The 22,069-nt window shown below is 42.3% G+C and overlaps 2 protein-coding genes across 2 annotated transcripts in view; one reads left to right on the plus strand and one right to left on the minus strand.

Annotated features, from left to right (window-relative positions):
- Positions 1-1,563: 1,563 nt before the first annotated feature.
- Positions 1,564-19,349, plus strand: eno4 (enolase 4; the record flags this gene model as incomplete). Its single annotated transcript, XM_083774899.1, is given in 14 exon segments — positions 1,564-1,740; positions 2,930-3,058; positions 7,382-7,560; positions 10,353-10,621; positions 12,443-12,615; positions 13,230-13,358; positions 13,622-13,690; positions 13,921-14,085; positions 14,265-14,390; positions 15,703-15,898; positions 17,780-17,841; positions 18,150-18,163; positions 18,165-18,283; positions 19,291-19,349. Coding segments are annotated over 14 exon segments (1,866 nt in total).
- shtn1 (shootin 1) overlaps positions 12,497-22,069 on the minus strand; it is a 40,980-nt gene continuing 31,407 nt past the window's right edge. Inside the window, exon 17 of the mRNA XM_083774700.1 lies at positions 12,497-12,600. The gene's annotated coding sequence lies outside the window, so the exon portion shown is untranslated. The remainder of the gene's footprint in view (positions 12,601-22,069) is intronic.

Below are 22,069 nucleotides of genomic sequence, written 5' to 3' on the forward strand. Positions count from 1 at the left end.
ATTTGGGATGGCCGGACTCGCAGAGGAGACGTGCGTATTTTGTGCGCTTTGACGCGCAGGAGCGTGGGCATCTCTAGATGGATAAACATACCGCGCGTGGAGAACTTGACTCGTTGAACCTTCATTCTTATGAGGAATGTATGCTGGTCTAAATTCATAAAACTGATGATCTTAATCTGACCTCTGCCCGCTAGTTGACCTCGTGGCACAGGATTGAAAGGCTGGCTTTCTGCAAACATGTAAACTGCGATACCCTGGATTTGACTAGAGAATACAAACGCGTTATAGCAATACAGTAAACAGTAGCCTATAGCCTGCGGTGGTTATGTTAAAATAACTGTAAACTGTAGCCTCCCTCACACCATTTAACCCAACCTTCATACATTTCTATGTCTACATAGCCTGCAGGTTGTCTTTTTGGGTCAATTTAACTCTGACTGCATGTTTGTATAAACATTCGTGTGTGTAAATGCAAAAACGAGGGTTTTAACCTCAATAAAGCATAATATATATAGCCTACACACGGAAGCATTGCGGGCCATATCAGTTTTGCTGTAGCCTATATCACTGTGATTCCAACAGCAGTCTTAATTGTGTGAGAGAGACCATCGTCCATTATCCTCAACAGGATTTTAAACCGGTCAAGAGTTCATTGTGTTTATCGGCTACAACTGGATGATATTAAGGTCACAAACTCGGGGATTATGGGCAATATTTGAAAGGAAAGCGCGGATATGTGGCTGAGAAAACACACAGGCTATGTTTATGTCAGCTTTAAGTAAAAATGACCAAAGTAATGTCTAACAAATCTGGACAAATGCCACCCACTCCCATTTACATTATGCATATGAATAATCATATTTAATTGTACAAATTACATACAGTAATCCTTCTATAGGCTACACGTGTTTTTAATTTAAAGCTGCTAAGGGCAGTTTTATTGAGTAAGCACGATTAACCTAATATGTAAAGTTGTCATTTAAATTTCATTTCAGAAATGCACAATATGGGTAATGATGACAATGTTTACCATTTGCTTTGTTATTAAGACTAACTGCCATGTGTTAATTTGTTGTTCGATGGTTGCATTCTAAACTGATGCGGAAAAAAGTATAATATGACTTTATTCATGGCTTTAGGGTCATATATTATAGGGTGAGATACATGGCCCTATATGTCTATTTATTTAAAACCTTCTAATCTGACGGATAATTATCAATGTTTCAGTTATAGCCTACTGTGTGTGTGTGTGTGTGTGTGTGTGTGTGTGTGTGTGTGTGTGTGTGTGTGTGTGTGTGTGTGTGTGTGTGTGTGTGTGTGTGTGTGTGTGTGCATGTGTGTGTGTGTGTGTGTGTGTGTGTGTGTGTGTGTGTGTGTGTGTGTTGTTGTGAGTGAAAGTGAGTGAGTATACGTATCGTCCTAGGATCACGTTCAGTTGCTGGGCAACCACTGTACACAAAACGATCCTTGTTTGTTTGTGTTTTTGTGTGTAGGCTAGTCGTTCGATCGACCTGACGTCCATCAATTCAATAGACCGTTTGTCACCGTTATTTATATCTTACAATGTCTTATAAAGGCTTTATACGCTATGATAGTCGGGTCTCAAAAGAGGAACAAGAGTTCCGTGAACTAAAAAACAAAGCTGCTGAATTTTACCAAGGAAACGGAGTCCCACAGAAGATAGAGTGTGTCTTAACAGACTTGTTCCTGGATCAGCCGGATGACATTTACGGTTACCTGGTATGAAGAGTCATTTCATCTTTAAGTAGAGGGCTATTATGAGTATACCGGTAGTCTAATTTAGTTATTGAGCAATAGATGATGATTTGCATCGTATTTTGTTCGCAAATGCAACCATTATTCCCCTAAATGAAACATCACACGCCGACGCACGCACGCTGCACGCACGGGTGCGTCGGCACACACACACACACACACGCGCGCGCACACACACACACACACACACACACACACACACACACACACACACACACACACACACACACACACACACACACACACACACACACACACACACACACACACACACACACACACACACACACACACACACACACACACACACACACACACACACACACTTTAGTGGTCAGTAAAACATGGGTTCGCAAAGGTCTTCCAGTTCATCCTATAAATCATTTAGCAGTTGCAGGTGTAGTGTATTCAAAATGGCCATTATGCATTTAAAATCTGCACATTTACAATTTAAGTTCATGCATTCCTGGTCTGCTGTCCAGAAGACAAGCTTTGCAGTTGTTATGCTGTACTGTAGCCTATAGTTAGGTTCTCAAACATTTTCAAATCAAGGACCTGCATAAAGATAGTCCGATACCCTTCCTATAGGCCGAAACGTTACTATGTTTCCCTATTAAAGTTTTTTCACTGCATTTGAAGACAATGTGCGGGTGTTTGTTCTTTTTCAAGTCAAGGACCCCATATGAATTTGGCCACGCCGCCACGGACCCCCATCTGAAAAGGTTTTGTGCATGCTAGGGACCCCGGAATAAAACAAAAATCCAAACATTATTGCAAAATTTCAAAGACTTTCAAAAAATAGTCTTACAAGCTTGCAGATTAGCCAAAGTATGAATGGATAAAGTGTTTAAAATGATTGTGATGCTGTATTAACACATTTTGCTGGGGTCCCCCTGGACCCCTTAGGGTCCCCACTTTGACAACCACTGCAATAATGCATGGCTCTAAATGACTCTGCAGTACATAAATTAGTTGGGCAAATTAGTTTGCACAATCAGTGTCTGGGTAATTCAAACCATTCTCCAGCCAACATGCTCCAGTTGTCATCGCTGACATGAATGAATTAAACCGCAATTTCTCCCTGATAATTTCAACACAAGACTTTAAAAGAAAATTGAGGTTTCTGTATTTTAATGATCTGATGTCACTTTAGGCCAATTACTTCTCCAAACTCTCTGCGCGGCCACGGATCAGCAAGCTAAAGGGCATTGAAGTATATAATGCAAAAGGACAAGCATCCATTGAAGCAGAGGTCTTCTGTATCATACGGAATGAAGAAAAGGTAAACCTGCAAACAGATTGTTATTATTTCGCTTTTTGAGACTTAATGATTGGGTCTTATTTCCATATTTGTGATGACTGAAGTTACTGTATACTTTCTTTGTCTCCTGCAACTGTCATGGACTAATAGTGCTCCTGTGGCACTGGTGGGGTTGTATACAGTTCCTATAGAGTTATACACCAAAGAATGAAGTGGGCTGATACAGCACCACCATGAGGCAGATTAGAAAAATGAGGCCCGTCTGAACTGAGTGGTGCTCTCTCTCTCTGTGTGTGTGTGTGTGTGTGTGTGTGTGTGTGTGTGTGTGTTAGGCTACTCAACAGTGACACCTACTCAAGCGGACATGGAGACATACATAGGGACCCACATTGCTGTTCCTTGGAGTGGCTAGCTGTAGCACCACTCAACAACTGTAATCTGTACTGCAGTGTGCTGTACTGTACACCATACCATACCATACCGTACTGTACTGTACTGTACTGTACTGTACTGTACTGTACTGTACTGTACTGTACTGTACTGTACTGTACTGTACTGTACTGTACTGTACTGTACTGTACTGTACTGTACTGTACTGTACTGTACACCATATTGTACAGCACTGTACTCTGTACTGGTGATACACTAAAAAACTCCCATGAGAAACCTCCCATCATGCACCTGTGCACAGTGTGAAGCTCAACAACACCACTTTCTCACCTATTGGTACCCCAAACAGACAGACATAGGGACATACTGTAGTAGACCTATTACACACACGCGTAAAACACACACATCCCCGTCTTACTTGTGTAACAGTATGTGTGACGGATGGTGTCTGTGTGTCCCTATAGTACACCTCACTGTACTGAGTTCTGGGGATATAAAGTATCCCTGAACCACCTGCCACATGGAGTCTATACAATACATGCTCCGGATGGTAACAGAACAGTGTCCGACTGGGGTGACTGAATGGCAAGACGTTGAGAGGTTACAGTCGAACAAAAACAATGTAATTCCTAAGCCCTAGTTTATACTTTGTTGCACAATGACCAGAATCCTCACTGAAGCACAGATTTATCGAAGTAGCTGCAGTGAGTTGATACAAGGTTGTTGCACCAGTGTTTTAACAGTGCTGACTGAGTATACACTTATACAGTATAGGCCTTCGGTTAGTCCCCTTTCCTTTTGACCCTCCTGGCTAATGACGTCATGTCTGACACACAAGAAATAAGCGGGGCCCATACTCCAGTATTTAGCTTCAGTGACGTCATGTTGTAGTTTTCCTAACCACCGCGGTGAGTGGGTTATCACCTAAAAACTGGAGTATGCGTCAGTCTTACAGATTCTGACATCACTCTGAATTGTCTAGTCAGCTCTTGGCACACTGAAATCTGCAGAGCCATTCAATTCCACATTCTCCTAATATGAGGAGCCAAAGTCTCTCCCAAAGAATGGATGAGTTACTTTTGGATGTTCTCCATGGCTACAGGTTTCTATCCAGCCTCCACTTGTCCTCCAGCCACATTATGGTACCCTCTGGCTCTTACAGGAAGACATTGAACTGCCAGCGCAGCTTTTTCTTCTGACCTTGCTACCATGGGTGATGTTAATTAATGACGTACGTGCTCATTCTGGATCATTACCAATTGAGAACAGTCTGTGACATGTAGTCTGCTGGAAGCTGAGACCTTAACTCAGAATGACATTACATACAGTAACACATATACATGCTCTATATGCATGACTTCTACTCAGGGTTCAGAAAGCAACTTAAATCATCATTTGATTAAATGTTACTTTGTTATTGTAAGTTTTATGATGATCACACTGACAAAGAGTCAACTAGCTAGATAATTTAAAGCATAGCATAATATGATTGTATAAAGAGAGACAATTAAACATGAATGACTAAATGAAATGACTGTATAAGGCTCACTAGGATAGGATAATGTGTGTTGCACACAAATTGCCGATTTGTAAGCTCACAACACCTGGCGTGGCAACACATTTTTGTAAGCTTGTAGATTGGCTATTTTCACGATTTTTGAAAATGTCTGAAACGTCTTGATCATTTTCCGCCTATAATGACATGCCCAAAATAGTGCGGCCAGGTTGAAAGCTGATGCTTTGGAAGCGACAGTATCGGGCCTAGGCTGCAGCTGTACAGTAAACACTAATGTGAAGAGACAGCCGGGGGCAACAAGCGAGCTATCGGAGGGTAGCAATCAGAGGACAGCCGGTGACCTTTGACCCTTGCCATTTCAATTTTCACAGTATCACACAGGACAGAAAAATGGGATGTGACACCATGAGCTGAGGTCACAGAGGGGTCACGAGAGCAGACACCTAAGGCCCTCTAAGCACACCTCGACCCTTTCACCCCGGAAACTTTACCCTGCAAACTGAGTACACCGTTTAACTCTGATCAATATAATTAACGTACTCATGCTAGTTATCGTTCCAAGAAATCCACAATCCCATCCAAAAATGTGAGAGACAGATGCTGCTAACAGTAGCACAGAAAGCTATATATATTTTATCTTTTCTTTTTTAAATTAAATACAGTATAGTAGATACAGTAAGTAAAAAACGAGCAAAAAAGTGCTATGTCAAATTGACCAAATGGGTTACAGGTTACATTTGGGAGAACGGAAAATACAGGCAAAATTCAGCATGGCCGGAGTGACTTTGGAGCGATGCTTTTGGATTATCACTCGGCCCATTTCCAGCCTTAGCACTAACAGTAATCTGTTGTGACAGGAAACAGCGTTGATAGTGGTTGGACCTAAAGGAGAGAGAGAGAGAGAGAGAGAGAGATAGACAGACAGAGACAGACAGAGAGCTGAAGGATGAATGGAGAGAGAGAGAGAGAGACAGAGACAGACAGACAGACAGACAGACAGACAGACAGACAGACAGACAGACAGACAGACAGACAGACAGACAGACAGACAGACAGACAGACAGACAGACAGACAGACAGACAGACAGACAGAGACAGAGACAGAGACAGAGACAGAGACAAAGACAGAGAGAGAGCTGAAGGATGAATGGAGAGAGAGACAGAGACAGACAGAGAGCTGAAGGATGAATGGAGAGAGAGACAGAGACAGACAGAGAGCTGAAGGATGAATGGAGAGAGAGACAGAGACAGACAGAGAGCTGAAGGATGAATGGAGAGAGACAGAGAGACAGAGACAGACAGAGAGCTGAAGGATGAATGGAGAGAGACAGAGACAGAGACAGATACAGAGAGACAGAGACAGAGACAGACAGAGAGCTGAAGGATGAATGGAGAGAGACAGAGACAGAGAGACATAGACAGACAGAGAGCTGAAGGATGAATGGAGAGAGACAGAGACAAGAGAGACAGAGAGAGAGCTGAAGGATGAATGGAGAGAGACAGATACAGAGAGAGAGCTGAAGGATGAATGGAGAGAGTCAGAGACAGATACAGAGAGACAGAGACAGATACAGAGACAGACAGACAGAGAGCTGAAGGATGAATGGAGAGGGAGGGATGGGAAGGAAGATGTAAAGATGAAGATGAAGGAGATAAAGGAGGACAGGTAGAGAAAGAGAGAGAGAGAGAGAATGAGTAAGGATAGAGCGAGGTAGAGGGAGTATGGTGGAGTGCAGACATTAACTCAGATACTCCATTCCCTCTGGTCCCACTCCCAGCTCTAGGTCAGTGTCAGCGTCACCCGTACAGCTCCCAATATTCCTGGTCAGTGTCAGCGTCACCCTCACAGCTCCCAATATTCCTGGCTAGAGGATTACTCGTACTGTAAGTTGTCCAGCCGGGCAGAGAAGCTACACAATTCAGTCCTAATTAAATTAATGATCCTGTGCTCCGCAAATGCAAAAATGTGGATACATTTGCAAACTCTTGGAGTTACAAATGTATATATTAAACATTGAGAATGTTACTGCATTGCGTATATGGTGGGGTGTGTGGGGGCTTCATCTCACCGTCCCGACTCACTGCAGTAATTGGATTGGTTCACACATTGAGCAGTTGGTTCAATCAGGGTCCTGATTTTGACATCTGTTGTTGCTCAACACCCCCCCCCCCCCAACACACACACAGAGACTCTCTCTCTCCTGGTATGAACAGATATATTTAGTATAATGGATAAACAAGCAGGTGTTCCAGTGTTCCTTATTTAATGCCACATTTTTAATATTAAAAGCGTAGTTCACCCCCAAAAAATATTTATTTTCTATGGATATGACATTAAAAAAAAAGTGTGTGTGTGTGTGTGTGTGTGTGTGTGTGTGTGTGTGTGTGTGTGTGTGTGTGTGTGTGCGTATATGTGTGTGTGTCTCATCAATGTCCAGAGGATGTGCACTGCATCCATCTCCAGCAACAGTGTGGCCTCTGAGGATAATTCAGTGCATCCAGGTGCTAACAGTGTCAGTGATGTATTGACTGCCCTCTGTTGGGTCAATGGAGATCTAAGCACATTGCTGAGAGACTGTAATCCCTGTGACCAGACCGCGGTGGATCAGATACTGAGGTAATGTATGTTAATATAGTCTTGTTCTAATCTTTGAAAAAAGCTTTTTATTTTATTGTTTATTTCGTCTCTGGAGGTGCATGGCATTCCAATACCGCCTTGTATGATCATCCATCTGCCATCCAGTGTTTCAGAGATTAAAATAGTTTTTGCTTTCTTTACTCATTTATTATGAGACAATTAATTTACAGGTTATGTTTTATTTTCATACTATCAGTCATTCATTGAAATGTGGTAGAACCTTGTTGTACTATAATTTGGATAAATGTCCAAATATTGTCAATTTGCCAATCATCTTTGCCAGGTGCTCCCGTGCTCTGTGAATGGCAGAATCACATTTACTCTATGTCAATTCCACTGTCATGGTATGGTGAAACTGGCTCATGGAGCACAGGAGCAACTGATAAATATGATCAACAATATTTGAAGTCTTTGCCTGCAGGCAAGGTGACTGGAAGTTATTATTTGGAACCTGAGTCCTACACTGGCTTGCTTAATGTAGAACCTGTTGGTTTGTTCTGTGTACTGAATATGCGGATGCCTCAACAACAATTCTATGTGCGCTTCTAAACGAATAACTCACATACTGGACTAAAATGTTATAAGTATACATTATACAGTACACCTTTCTTTTCTACTATTGCTATTATTATTGTTTGTTTTTGTTTGTTACATGCATTCAGCTAATGCATGTGGGTGGGTGTTAAATGTTAATACAGTGATGGTGTGGTTGTGCAACTCAGTAAACAAACCCATAAATTAATCAGATAGAAAGAGTTATAAAGACAAGCAAATGAATAAACAAGGGACTCCATTTCTGTGCATTATAACTCAAACAGGATTAAACGTGGCTTGCCGCGTGTTGACCTTCTGGAGTGGGGTCATGTAGAGGTTGTTTGCCGATTGTCACATCACATCATATCACAGCATACCAGGCTCCTCTTATTGGCTGCTTTTGCATCATTTCACATTAAGCAACAGTAGTGCCAGTCAGATGAACTGCTGCGTGTCACTATGGCTCGACGGGGGAAAATGTCCCGTGAATATGTCTATTGCATCATTCTCTCCCCTCATGGGCTTTTGTGGACTCAAATGAATATCTATAAAAACTAGAACTGCACTCTGTCGAGTGCATACTTGCTTGTTGCACACTAGTAGGCCATAAATGGCCAACTAGTGCGCAAGCAGAGCGCGCAAGTACTTTCGACCGCTGTAAACTGTTAAATCTCAGTATCTCTGTGAAGGAGAAGGTTTGAAATGTCTAATTATTAGGTGTAACTATTTGCTACCTAACTACTTTATGCATGTAAACACCTAGTATTATTAAGTATGGTTCAAGTTTCTATCTATATAAGAAATACAGTTTTATCGATGTAGATACATTCTAGATCCCTTTTTAGTTTTTCAAAGAAAAATAAATCATTGCTATGTGATGAATTTTGTTTTATATAAACTGAATTAAAATATATTATACAGTATAATTATTGTATTACTTATTGTAAATTGTCAATTGTTTTAAATGTATTTCATCTTGGACTATAGTGATATTAATACTAAATCATGATCAGAGTAATATGTGTCTCTAACTTCAATTTCTGTAATAATACTTTCACATTTGTTAAAATATACATGATCTACGTAAAATACTTCCGTAATCTGTAGTTGGATTTGTATTTAATTGTTTAAAGCCTAATCTTGACATGAAGATCTTTATACTTCTATCTTTCTCAGTATTATGGTCTTCATTGAAATCTCCTATTATCATAATTGCAGAAGTCGGAGATGATAGATACTATACCATGTTTTCGAGAAATGTGTGTAGTTGTAAGTTGATTAGCGGTATACTTTCTTTGCGCCAAAAACTGTGACAGCCAACCCGCCATTTTATGCTTATGCAAGAAAAACAGCAAATCTGTGCCTGGTTTGCTGGGACCAGATTACACAAATGACCATATTTCTTACGTCATCATTGAGAGCTAGTCATACAAATACACACCACGTACTCTGGTCCCAGCAGATCAGGCACAATTTGCTATTTTATTTTTACTGATTATGTATATAATATACGTATGACTAGCTCTCAATGATGACGTAAGAAATATGGTCATTTGTGTAATCTGGTCCCAGCAAAACAGGCACAGATTTGATGTTTTTTTGCATACACATAAAATGGCGGGTTGGCTGTCACGGTGAAAGAGACTGGGCGAAATTATTACTTGTGCGCTCTGCTTGCGCAAGTAAAAACACCCGTGTGAAGTGAGGGGCGCTAATATATTAAAGACTAACTCATGTTGATTAGGTGATGTAATGGTGATGTAAAACAAACGGTGCCAACACAAACATTAAATGCCATTAACAATAAAGAGGACAATATGACATAATGAGGGACATTATGACGTAAATTGTCCCTTCATTGTCAATGGCATCTTTAAAACAAACATTGAACTAAAACCTCATTACCACATTAAACCTGTATATAGGAGGCCCTCAAAAAAGAAGCACCCGTTTCCCTTTTATTTTTTGTGTAGCGCCCCACTTAAACTCTATAATATAGTTTGTTGACCGTTGTTGACCCTTTTACCCGCCACACCACATCTCTTTGCTGGAAAAAGCTAATCTATAAGCTTCTAGGTCTGCTATTTTTGCTAAATGCCCACCTATTTTCTCCAATAGGGATGCATGTGGACGTGGTTAACTGACAGCCCCCCCCCCCCCCCCTTCACCACCACCACCACTGGAGGGGCAGCAGAGAACCTTCGTTCACCGATTAGCTAGTGCAGAATATCTCAGAGCTCAATTGTCTTAATTTTCTCTATTGCTCTGTGTCTCTTGTCTACTCTTAATGTCTGTCTGCATGCGGTTTTGGGCAGTGATTTCCTTTTGGCACGCTCCCTGGAGGAGCTGGACGTCCACAAGAGAGAGAGAGAGAGCCGTCCACCATCTGAACCTGAGGTGAAGTCTCCACCTTCTCCACCTACAGCACCCACTAAGGAGAAGAAGGTGCAGTCTCCACCTTCTCCACCTACAGCACCCACTAAGGAGAAGAAGGGAGTGGACAAAGGTATTGACGATATTCACGGTTGCCATATTGCCAGCAAGGTGCTGCCTAGGTGCAACTTCCCATTAAAAGCCATTCATCCAAACAGAAAAATCTTATCTAATTGTATTAAATAACGTCAAACTCACCAATATTACAGCTGTACGAAAAGCTTGAATTATCCTCTTTCTATCTGCAGTTTGTTCCATAAAAATCCACCGTACACATGTTATGAACTACTTCCTGTCAAGAAATACCTTGCAGGTGATTTAGTGGAAGCGCTTATCAGTAAAGCAACATCCTGCTGCCTCCTCCATTATGTGCAAAATCAAAACAGGTGGTACGCAGGGCCAGTGAGCACTTCCAAACTCCAACACTTAAAAAAATAAAAATCACTTTCAATGAATTTCTTGACAGGAAGTAGCTCTACGGTGGAACAGCTATGTGTGTAGGTCTGTCTGTCTGTTTGAGCACGGAATGTCTGTTTGTACCATGACCTTTGATCCCTGCAGCTGAAGCTGATTGACTCCTGATTGACTGACACACACACACACACACACACACACACACACACACACACACACACACACACACACACACACACACACACACACACACACACACACACACACACACACACACACAGGTATATAGCCTTTTGTATCGCCCCGGAAATTAAAATGAAGCTCTCTCTCTTGCTAATGGAGAATCTCTAATGGATTTACAGTATGTCAGTTGTAATGGCTTTGAAACAAGGGTCTACAGTAGCTCTTTATGTTTCAGTGAAAATAATGGATAATTAAAATCAATCCACAGTACGAGCCAAGATTTGACACTTGGCATCGGTATCGGCAGGTATATTCCTAATGGTACCTACTTTAAAAAGGACATTCAGCTGCTGTAATAAATTGTACCTGCCGCTGTGCTTAGCAGACATTGCTAATACTATGCAGTCGCACAAGGAAGGTCTGGCCAGCACACGTTTTATTGGCATATTTAATATTCTGCCTAACATGGACAATGGAGCATACCTCCCATCACATCAGACTTCAAATTCATTCATAATTCATAATTCATGTCATGCTACTACATCATTTCGGCGGGTTTCAGAACATGAGTATGCTCTCAGCGAAATATCATAGCCAGAAACCCATGGGTGTGTTTAATGAGTATGCATAAAGAGCTGTTACTTGCATGAGCGATCAGCTCTAGGTACATGGGTAGCCACTTTTGGGGGCTACCCATGTACCCCTGTATTTGGGACGTTACCGACGTCCCAAATACAGAAAAGGTAAACGAGGGTACCAAAAGGGTACCCTCGTTTATAGATGTATTTTTTAATTTTTTGCTATTTCTGCCTTTACTGGATAGTATCAGTGAAGAGAGACAGGAAACGGGGAGAGACACGTGCAGCAAAGGCTGTCAGGCTCAATGTAGTGGGTTCGAGTTCTGAGTCCAAGTGCTGAGCCAACTAAATATGAAGTATTAAGCCTTGCTGAGTCACGAGGCCCATAGGGGAAAGAATGGAACTCCCGGCCGCCTCACTTCCTGTACTTTTGTAGCTGTTTCTGGTACCTCACTTCCTGGAACTATTGCTAACATAATTTTCCCCCACAGCTCCCCTTATGATCAAACCGTGTCAACAGAAAATGAATGACCATATTCAACTACACAAAACATTTTATTAACCAATATATTCCCTTGTTTCATTTTCTTGCAATACTCATACCAGGACAGGAAATAAATTTCTTCACATTTACTGTATGTGGCAGTGTCACAATACATATCTGTCATAATAATGTATCAACACTGAAAAGTTAAGTGATGCTTGTTTTGTTCTACCAGGGAAAAAGAGAAACAGCATAGCAGAGAAGCCAATCACCCCACAGGTTCCAACAGAAGCGGTCCTGCCTGGAAGCATGGCCATCGGTGCAGTGTCACTGGCTGTGGCAAAAACTGGAGCACAACTCCAAGACATTCCCCTGTACAAATATATAGCAAACCTGCGAAAACACAAGGTTAACACACACACACACACACACACACACACACACACACACACACACACACACACACACACACACACACACACACATTTGAATTATTTTATTTGGATCTGCACAAGAGGCGTAATACAATAGACCCAAACACTGATCAGAATTAGGTTATACATTATATGGTCCAACCAGATATAGCTGCTGCACATGCTTAACACACAGAGGGAAAAGAAGAGAAAAAAATATATATAGCACATTGTTTACATACTATTACTTGACACTACTAGACAGGATGTTTTCTTTTTTTTTTTTTTTTTAAGCCACCTAGGGATAAATGAAACAACGCCTTCTCCAGACAGACAGACTGCCCATAGTAGCTGAGACAGAACAGTATTTAGCACACACACACACACACACACACACACACACACACACACACACACACACACACACACACACACACACACACACACACACACACACACACACACACACACACACACACACACACACACACACACACACACACACACACACACACACACACACACACACACACACACACACACACACACACACACATACACATTATAGAGGGCAGTGTAATGATTGTTGTCTTTCACAAATTCATCCAGACTCCAGAAGAGTTCCACATTCCGTTGCCCTTGGTAACTTTGCTGAGCTGTGGCAAGATGTCTCCAGGAAAATTGAATTTATTTGAAGAGGTCATCCTGATGCCCAAAGCAGGACAGCGGGTCAAACAAGTACTACTAAGCACTCACAAACACAGCTATTCTGCCTTTGTCAGTCTGTCTGCTTGCAGTTACATGTACTTGTTTTCTGTCTTTGACACACTTTAACTGTAGATGGTTGCCATACGTTTGGTCTTATTGTTGTTTGTAAACGTTTTCTCAAGTACATCTGGGGGTTAGGTCAAATGTATTTTCACTTTCCACTTACATTTTTCAAGGTCAATATTTCCTATATGTTGGCAAACATGCTGAACTAAAGTGAAATTCTCTGACAGATCACCAGAAAGGCCCTTGATATACAAAGGGAGATGATGAGAATAATGAACGCTACATCAAAGGCTGGGGTGAGAGAAATATTGATTTCTTTACTGTGGGGAAATGTCATTTTAAACAGTCCATACAGAACACAAGAAATGAAATGCAGAGCTTTATGAACATACACTAATACGTTTTTTTATGGCCAGAGCTAATGTGTACTGTAAATTAATTCACAGCATGTGTGGCATTATAATTAATACATGCCTGATGAGCCCACGTGAAAAACATACGTTTGATGAGATATTCAATGTCTCAGGCAGTACAGGCAACAGTGTCAACATCTGGAGCGCTGGTTGTTGGATATGAGCGACCTGAGCAGCCTCTGGATCTGATCGCTGATGCGTGCAGCAACCTTGGACTGGCACTGGGAACAGAGCTTCATTTGGCACTAAACTGTGCGGCTCATGAGCTAATGGACTACGTAAGTTGACGAAAGTCTCTCTCTCTCATATTGCATGTGCCCTTGTGCCAGAGGCCTTGTATAAAACAAGCCGTGACTACATAAACCTCTTGTCGCTTTAGGGCAATTCAGTAGCAAAGGTGGATAGCATTTGTTAAAGACAGACAATGAAAGAACTGAAGTGCTTTTCTTCTCCCCAGTCTAAAGGAAAGTATGATGTGGTGACAGGAGGTCCCAAGTCTGCTGATGAGCTAGTGAATATGTATGAAGCTCTGGTGAGCAAATATCCATCAGTGGTGGCCTTGATCGATCCACTGAGGAAAGAGGTATGTTCGTCTTGCTGCAGCATAACAGTGGATGGTTGGCATTTCAGTTTGATGTCAACATTTCTATTTGTTACAGAAGCAACCTAAAGAGAAACATTTATGCCAATATTTGTGTTCATTCCATTGGAATGTGAGTGAATGGTAAATAACTAAAAGGCTAAATACCACACTGCTCTGCCCTATAATCATGTGGATAGAGCCGGTTCATTCCCATGTGTGTGTGTGTGTGTGTGGCTTTCGGACTTCATGGCGACGGTGGCCACGGTGTCCAGCTTTGATTCGTCTACCGCATATGACTCCAAATGTGACGTCTGTTATGAAGTTAAATAAATAAATACAAATAAGTATAAAACAATTAATGATGGTACTTCTGTGGCCTACTGGTCGGTCCAGCGGCTCACCTCTGAGGAGAGGAGCCATGCAATAAAACACTATTTTATGGGAATATATGGTGAAGTGGAATCATCCACAGTATTCAGGGGTACACTTTAACCATGTGTACTGTGTGTATCCTCTCTTCAGGGGTACACTTTAACCATGTGTACTGTGTGTATCCTCTCTTCAGGGGTACACTTTAACCATGTGTACTGTGTGTATCCTCTCTGTGTACTGTGTGTATCCTCTCTTCAGGGGTACACTTTAACCATGTGTACTGTGTGTATCCTCTCTGGGTACTGTGTGTATCCTCTCCACAGTATTCAGGGGTACACTTTAACCATGTGTACTCTGTGTATCCTCTCTGTGTACTGTGTGTATCCTCTCCACAGTATTCAGGGGTACACTTTAACCATGTGTACTCTGTGTATCCTCTCTGTGTACTGTGTGTATCCTCTCCACAGTATTCAGGGGTACACTTTAACCATGTGTACTCTGTGTATCCTGTGTATCCTCTCTTCAGGGGTACACTTTAACCATGTGTACTGTGTGTATCCTCTCTTCAGGGGTACACTTTAACCATGTGTACTGTGTGTATCCTGTGTATCCTCTCTTCAGGGGTACACTTTAACCATGTGTACTCTGTGTATCCTCTCTTCAGGGGTACACTTTAACCATGTGTACTCTGTGTATCCTCTCTGTGTACTGTGTGTATCCTCTCCACAGTATTCAGGGGTACACTTTAACCATGTGTACTGTGTGTATCCTCTCTTCAGGGGTACACTTTAACCATGTGTACTGTGTGTATCCTGTGTATCCTCTCTTCAGGGGTACACTTTAACCATGTGTACTGTGTGTATCCTCTCTTCAGGGGTACACTTTAACCATGTGTACTGTGTGTATCCTCTCTGTGTACTGTGTGTATACTTTCTCTAAGGATGTGAAGCAGTGGGAGAAGCTGAACAGCCTAATTGGAGCGTCATGCTCCCTGCTGTCTGACATCAGTTATGAACCCCTCAGTCATGGCATGCAGCCACCGGCCACGCCCCTCCCAGGGGTCAAGGCTTTTATCCTGAAGCAGACCAATGAGATGTCGATCAGCGATCTGATTCGCATCACAACAGAGCACCAAGGTAACATAAGAAATCTGTATGACGAAGGGTATGGTAAAGGCCTGGGGCCCTAGATTCGGCACAAGCATGGATTCTACTTCTAATACTACAAAAATGCATTCTACTATACTGCCATCAAAATGTGAATTGCCCTATCGACAGCCATCAAACTTCTCGATTCCACATCCCTATTTAAAACTGACCTCGACCCCTTTAGGGGCACGGTGGCACAGTTGGTAGTGCTGTCGCCTCACAGCTAGAAGGTCCTGGGTTCGATTCCCACTCGGGGCGCTGTGGGTGCTGGTGGCGTGTTTCCTCCTCCGCGTCATCAGTGCCCATACCCGAAGGCGGGGTTGGCGAAAGGGCCTTTCTGTGTCGAGTTTGCATGTTCTCCCCATGTCCCCTAGGGTAGGTACCCTCACAAAAACATGCAGTAATCATGGTCTCTAAACTGCCTCCCCCTGGCCAGCCGGGGCGCCTGATGGAGGGGAAAGGAATTGGTTGGAATAACGTGTTCCTTCCACGCGCTACGTCCAACCAGGGAAACTCCCCCCTGTCAGGTGTAAAGGAGCAACTTGGACACTCAAGCATGAAGGAAGCATGAGTTAAGTCCGTTGCTCTCCCCAGGTTGGCGGAGGGTGTGTAGAGCCCAGGATCTCATTAATTGATTGACACCAGGGTGAAAAATGGGTTACAAAATCGTGGGATAAAAAATATATTAGAAAGAAATAAAACTGACCTCGAATTACAATTGGACTTTATAATTTGGAATTACCAGTAATCCCCTACTACTGTAGCTACTACTGTAGCTAGCCCCCATGCACTCTCCCTCCACGGAAGGAGGCCTGTGGGAGGGGCATCCTCTGCCCCCTCTTTCCTTTCAGTGTTGTTGCTGATATGCAATGTACAGAGTGTACTATGTTTTGATTTATAATTAATTGAGTACAACAGACCAGCTGGACTTTTTGTTTGTTTGCTTAGACATAACAGATTCATAATTGGTCTTCCTTGTGTCAACTTTAATCACATCAAAGGTTTTAGTACAAACACAATATTGAATTAGTTCAGATTTCAGTGAAATTGTTGCTTACTTGAAACTAGCTCTGGTCCATAGCTCTAATGCGTTGCATTTAGAGCTATGTTACTCTTGACTTCCGAGGCTCGCATGAATGCAGACCAGCCTCTCGTCTTTAGAAGAACGTTTTTGCTACTCACTAAAACAAAGGCGGGTTGTGTCATTAGAAAGCCTACTTTCCTTAGTGGAAGCACTCGTTTCCACCGAAAAAGAATACTTTTAGTTACTCCACTGCGCCTTCTACCGATATTGTCCAGAGAATTGCCTCATAGAGAATATTTTTCCGTTGATGAAATAAAATCTCTTTCTGGCCAAAAAGTAGGCTACCGTTTATACGTGTGGTGGGGGGCTCAGAGTGCTTCCACTAAGGAAAGTAGGCTTTCTAATGACACAACCCGCCTTAGTAGCAAAAATGTTATTTTTATGTACGCTAAAGACGAGAGGCTGGTCTGCATTCATGCGAGCCCCGTCGAGAGTAACATAGCTTTAAATGAAACGCATTAGAGCTATGGACCAGAGCTAACTTGAAACATTGACAACTGTAGCGTGGGAGCAATATTTTTGGCCGACATCCAAGTGAAACTATTTAATTTGTCAGCACTCATTGCAAAATGTGGCGTGGCAGCAACAACCTGACATACATTATTGATGCCACTCAAACGTCTTCAATTTACCAATGGAGGGATTTCTTTTCCGGGACATTTTAGATCACAGGAGCTTTTGTCCACATCTGCAGTTTTTGAATCTACTTTTAAATGTATGAATAATTGACACAAACACGCGTGTGTGTGTGTGTGCGTGATTGTGTCCATACTTCGGAACGGCAGGTGCAGTGATAATGGGCATGACGTGCAGCGAACCCTGCAACGATGCATCTCTATCAGATGTGGTGAGTCACAGTCTTACATTCTGTCTTTGTGTGGGTCGAGTGTTCAGACCGCAGCGCTGCACCTTGTCATCTCATTGTGCTTTGCTTGGCTGTTCCTAGATGCAGAAACAATTCTCTCTGTCTCGGGTTCCTCTGTTTTACTTACTGCCTCTGTTTTACTTTACTGTCACGAGCAGTCAAGTTATCCCTGGGCACTTGTCTTCAAGTTCCACCGCAAACCAAATGATCTCTATGTCTCTTCTTTTTGTTGCCATATTGTTATCACTCTGTACTGGTAAGAAATGCTTTCCTCTTGTTCTTTCCCCAAGGCCGTCGGGCTGGGTGAGCTATGTCAAACTGGGAGGTCTGAGCGGTGCTGAGAGGCTGACTAAATACAACCGTCTGATTTCTATAGAGGAAAAACTGGCCCAGCAGGGAATCCTGGGTATGGCGTTTTTGTTTTGTGTGTTTTTCTGTGTGTGTGTGTGTGTTTTAACCCATCCCTTGTCTTGTTTGTGATGTACGGAGAAAAGGAGGTTAGACAAAGCTGTGTGAAGGGAGACGCAGTAATGGCGCGGCCTGTGAGAACACATCTCTCTCTCTGCTTGTGAAAGGAAACTGTGACTGAGGAATCAGATTTGTGTGTGTGTGTGTGTGTGTGTGTGTTTGTGTGGGAAATGAGGAGGATGGGGGGGATTTGGAAAAGGAGCCCTACCTTGTATGTTTTAATTGGCCACCTAATTACACATAGAGTCAGAGACACATAACACCCAACCCTCTACAGCTATTGAAATATGGTGTGTGTGTGTGTGTGTGTGTGTGTGTGTGTGTGTGTGTGTGTGTGTGTGTGTGTGTGTGTGTGTGTGTGTGTATGCGCGCATGTGTGTGTGTCTGTATAAACAACATTTTAATCCCAAAAAGCTGTCTCAGTTCTTTCTTTCAAAATACTAGACCGGTGCCCGGCTGTAGAGCACCGAGTCAGTAACGATGGAAGTTGAGAGATCCATGCCCCACCCGGCTATGCAATACCCGTGTCAGAGTAACCGTTCCACCCATCTGTCTGTGTCCCTTTTATGTCCATGTATGGAGATTTCTGTATCCGTCTCTCTGTGTCCCTTAATTCCTACATATGGAGTTCTTTATCGAGTCTATGCAGATGTCAGAACATCATTGTGATGTCAGAACACACCAGCTCAATCGGCTAATTTGGGCCCTGTCCAGAGTCCCACCGAATTATATCTGTTTCCCTTTTATACCCATATATGAAGTTCTTTGTCAGGCATACCCAAATATGGAGTCTATGCGGATGTCAGAATGATGTCAGAACAGGCCAGCTCCATGTCTGTGTCCCTTTATATGGAGATTTCTGTATGTCTCTCTGTGTCCCTTTATTCCTATATATGGAGGTCTGTGTCAGGCATGCCCAAATATGTGTTGCCTAATCTCAATGTGAGGTCATGGAATCTACAGGTAAGGTCCACTGGCAGAGCCTGACCAGAGCCTTTAGCTCTGGATCAAGCCCCCAGTGAGGCGCTTCAATATTGAGGCGCTTGGCCCTAGTGGTAAGAGCGGGGACTGCAGGCGGACCCCTGGAGTTATGACCCCGTGCAGCCCCGTTTAACATTGATTGCTCATTTGCACCTCCGCATTTTGGACACCAAATTTTGGTGTCCAAATCGAAAAATTGCGGAAGTAGACCGTTCTTCCGGATGCTTCAAAACGCCACTGAGCAACTTCCACTGAAATTAATAGCGTGGTTCAGTCTCTTACTTTCTATCCTTTTAATACTCTATGTTCTATCTCTCTATTTTATCCACAGTACCCCTTGACAAGCACACTTCCTCATGGTTTGCTGAAAAAACACAATCCACTATTGTGGATGATACAGACGAGGATTGAAACACATGACATGTACAGTATGATTACGGTACAAAATGTGATTTAGTACAAAACTCAATATTATGCAAATTATTGATGTTTCTTCACAAAATCTGTTAGAGAAAATGCAAAGATTGCTCTATGAAAGACTACACTGGCAATATGAAACGACTGAATAAATCAGTTTTAAACACACACACACACACACACACACACACACACACACACACACAGTAACACTTCGACCTTGTTCAAAAAGGTCTGCATTCCTTGATATAAAAGAGCTGATGGCGGCATTAGCATGTACAGATTCATCATCTGAAGAGAGACAGATGAAAAGGCGCAGAGATAAGCTTGAGATAGAAAACTCAAGGATAGCTCCTCTCAACACACTCAACAGGGCTACTATAAGTAGTATAGTACTGACCAAGTGGACCAGCAATTAGAATGGTCTTGATTGGTAACCTGCAGACACACTCGCAACAGTAACAATGTGGACTGATTGAGGCACCAAGGCTCAGGGTGACTGTCTGATATGACCAGAAATAGTTAAAGCGGCACTATGATGAACTGTAACCTTTTTATTTTTTATGAATAAAATGTAATTTTGTCCAATCTGTATGACACAGAGTACTTCTACAATTGGGGTGGTTGTACTTTGTCTCCCTTCTCTTCAATTGAGACATTTAGATCATGTCAAAGGCCATGTCTCACCTAGACACATGGATAAGATTTTGACCTGATGGTCAAGATTAAATGTTTCCCCCGAGTAAGCAGGCAGGCTCTATTAGCTCAATGGTAAAAATGTCAGCACATGAAACCGGGTTAAAATCCTCAAGAGTAGAAATTTAAATAGAATCAAGAGTAGAAAAAATTACTCAATTACAAATTACTAATTTGTAATTGACAAATTACACACACACACACACACACACACACACACACACACACACACACACACAAACAAACCCACTGTGTTGTATTTTTCTTTTTATCTCCATCTCCATTCTTTCTTCTTTAATGATTTATAGCAGTGTACTACTGCATGGTAATTGTTTTAACCATGTGTGCTGGCACATTTTACTGTGTTTCCTATTGTGTTTTTTGCTGTGTTTTTGTTGTATACTTGCTGTGAAGTGCACCCCTTGGGGTGATGTTGCACTATAAATAAAAATAAATTGAAAAGAAACTGAAACACACACACAAAGCGTGCTCAATGTTGGCTGACAAAATAGAGCCTCTGCATTGTACGAGGATGTGCCAGAAAAGCCTTTAAAACTAGTCGGCTCCTCATCCGACCCCTGTCCTGGCTCCCCTCTTCCTAGCGGAAATGATTATGTCACATTTTAAAAGACCACAAAAAGCAGGTTTGTCCCCCAGACCGTCTGAAGCGTCCGCCTCGGCTCCGAGACAGAAAGGGCCAGTTGTGTATAGTGGGAAGTAGAGAGCTTCAGTGCTGCTTTGTGTCCTGGCCTCCAGAGAAAGACCAATACAGACTCACAGCTGCATCAATGGACCTGCCAGTGACTGCTTCTCTGTATAACAGCCAACAAACTGAATATCAGACATAGTAACATCAACCTGACTACTATTAAGTAATGAATTTAATATACAAAATTACTGGCAGACACTGAATACTTTCAAAGCGTTTAAGGTAAGATAATACAGTTTATAACATATGGCACAGGATTAGCCTCGTGAACACTTTCCTAGTTTTCCTAGGTTTCACGGTAAGTCACTCGAATTTCATTAAGTCACTTTTTTCCCCCATCAAGTCACAGCTTCAGTTAAACATTTCAATTGACTGAATTATCTAATTTTCCCAAATGAAAGAAATCAACACCAACTGTGTAAATATCAGTTCAAAATATGTTAAATTTGAGCAATGGCTTTGTTTGCGGCACACTCAATATTTTGATGTTTTACCACTTAGACTTGCGTTCTGCAAATGTATGACGCATTAGTTACCCTACGTGTCCGTCCGTACAACCATCACTCTGGGATCAATAAGATGTACCAAGGCTACACATGCAGGAGCTGAGGAGCAGCTTAAGAGACTTGGCTCTGAGCAACCAGAGCTCCCCACCAGGCAATTACCCTGTTTGACAACAAATCAAATGACTAACAAAATAGCTAAGATTAAGCGTTTCACAGACACACCAAAAAAGGGCCTTCCTAATTGCTAGTCCACTCAATGGACAAAAAAGAAAAATACAAAAAATAAACCAAAACGTTACATTGTATCGGCCAACGACAAGCACACAACAGTGGGCCACACATTAGCCTTGCAGAAAGGTTGGGGGGAGGGGGGGAGCGGGGGGTTTGGCAAACGGAAGAAAGGAACGCAGCATGGTTTTGTGTAATTATAGCT

The sequence above is a fragment of the Protomyctophum parallelum genome (genome assembly GCF_964188405.1).
Source record: "Protomyctophum parallelum genome assembly, chromosome: 10".
In the NCBI taxonomy this organism is placed as follows: Eukaryota; Metazoa; Chordata; class Actinopteri; order Myctophiformes; family Myctophidae; genus Protomyctophum; species Protomyctophum parallelum.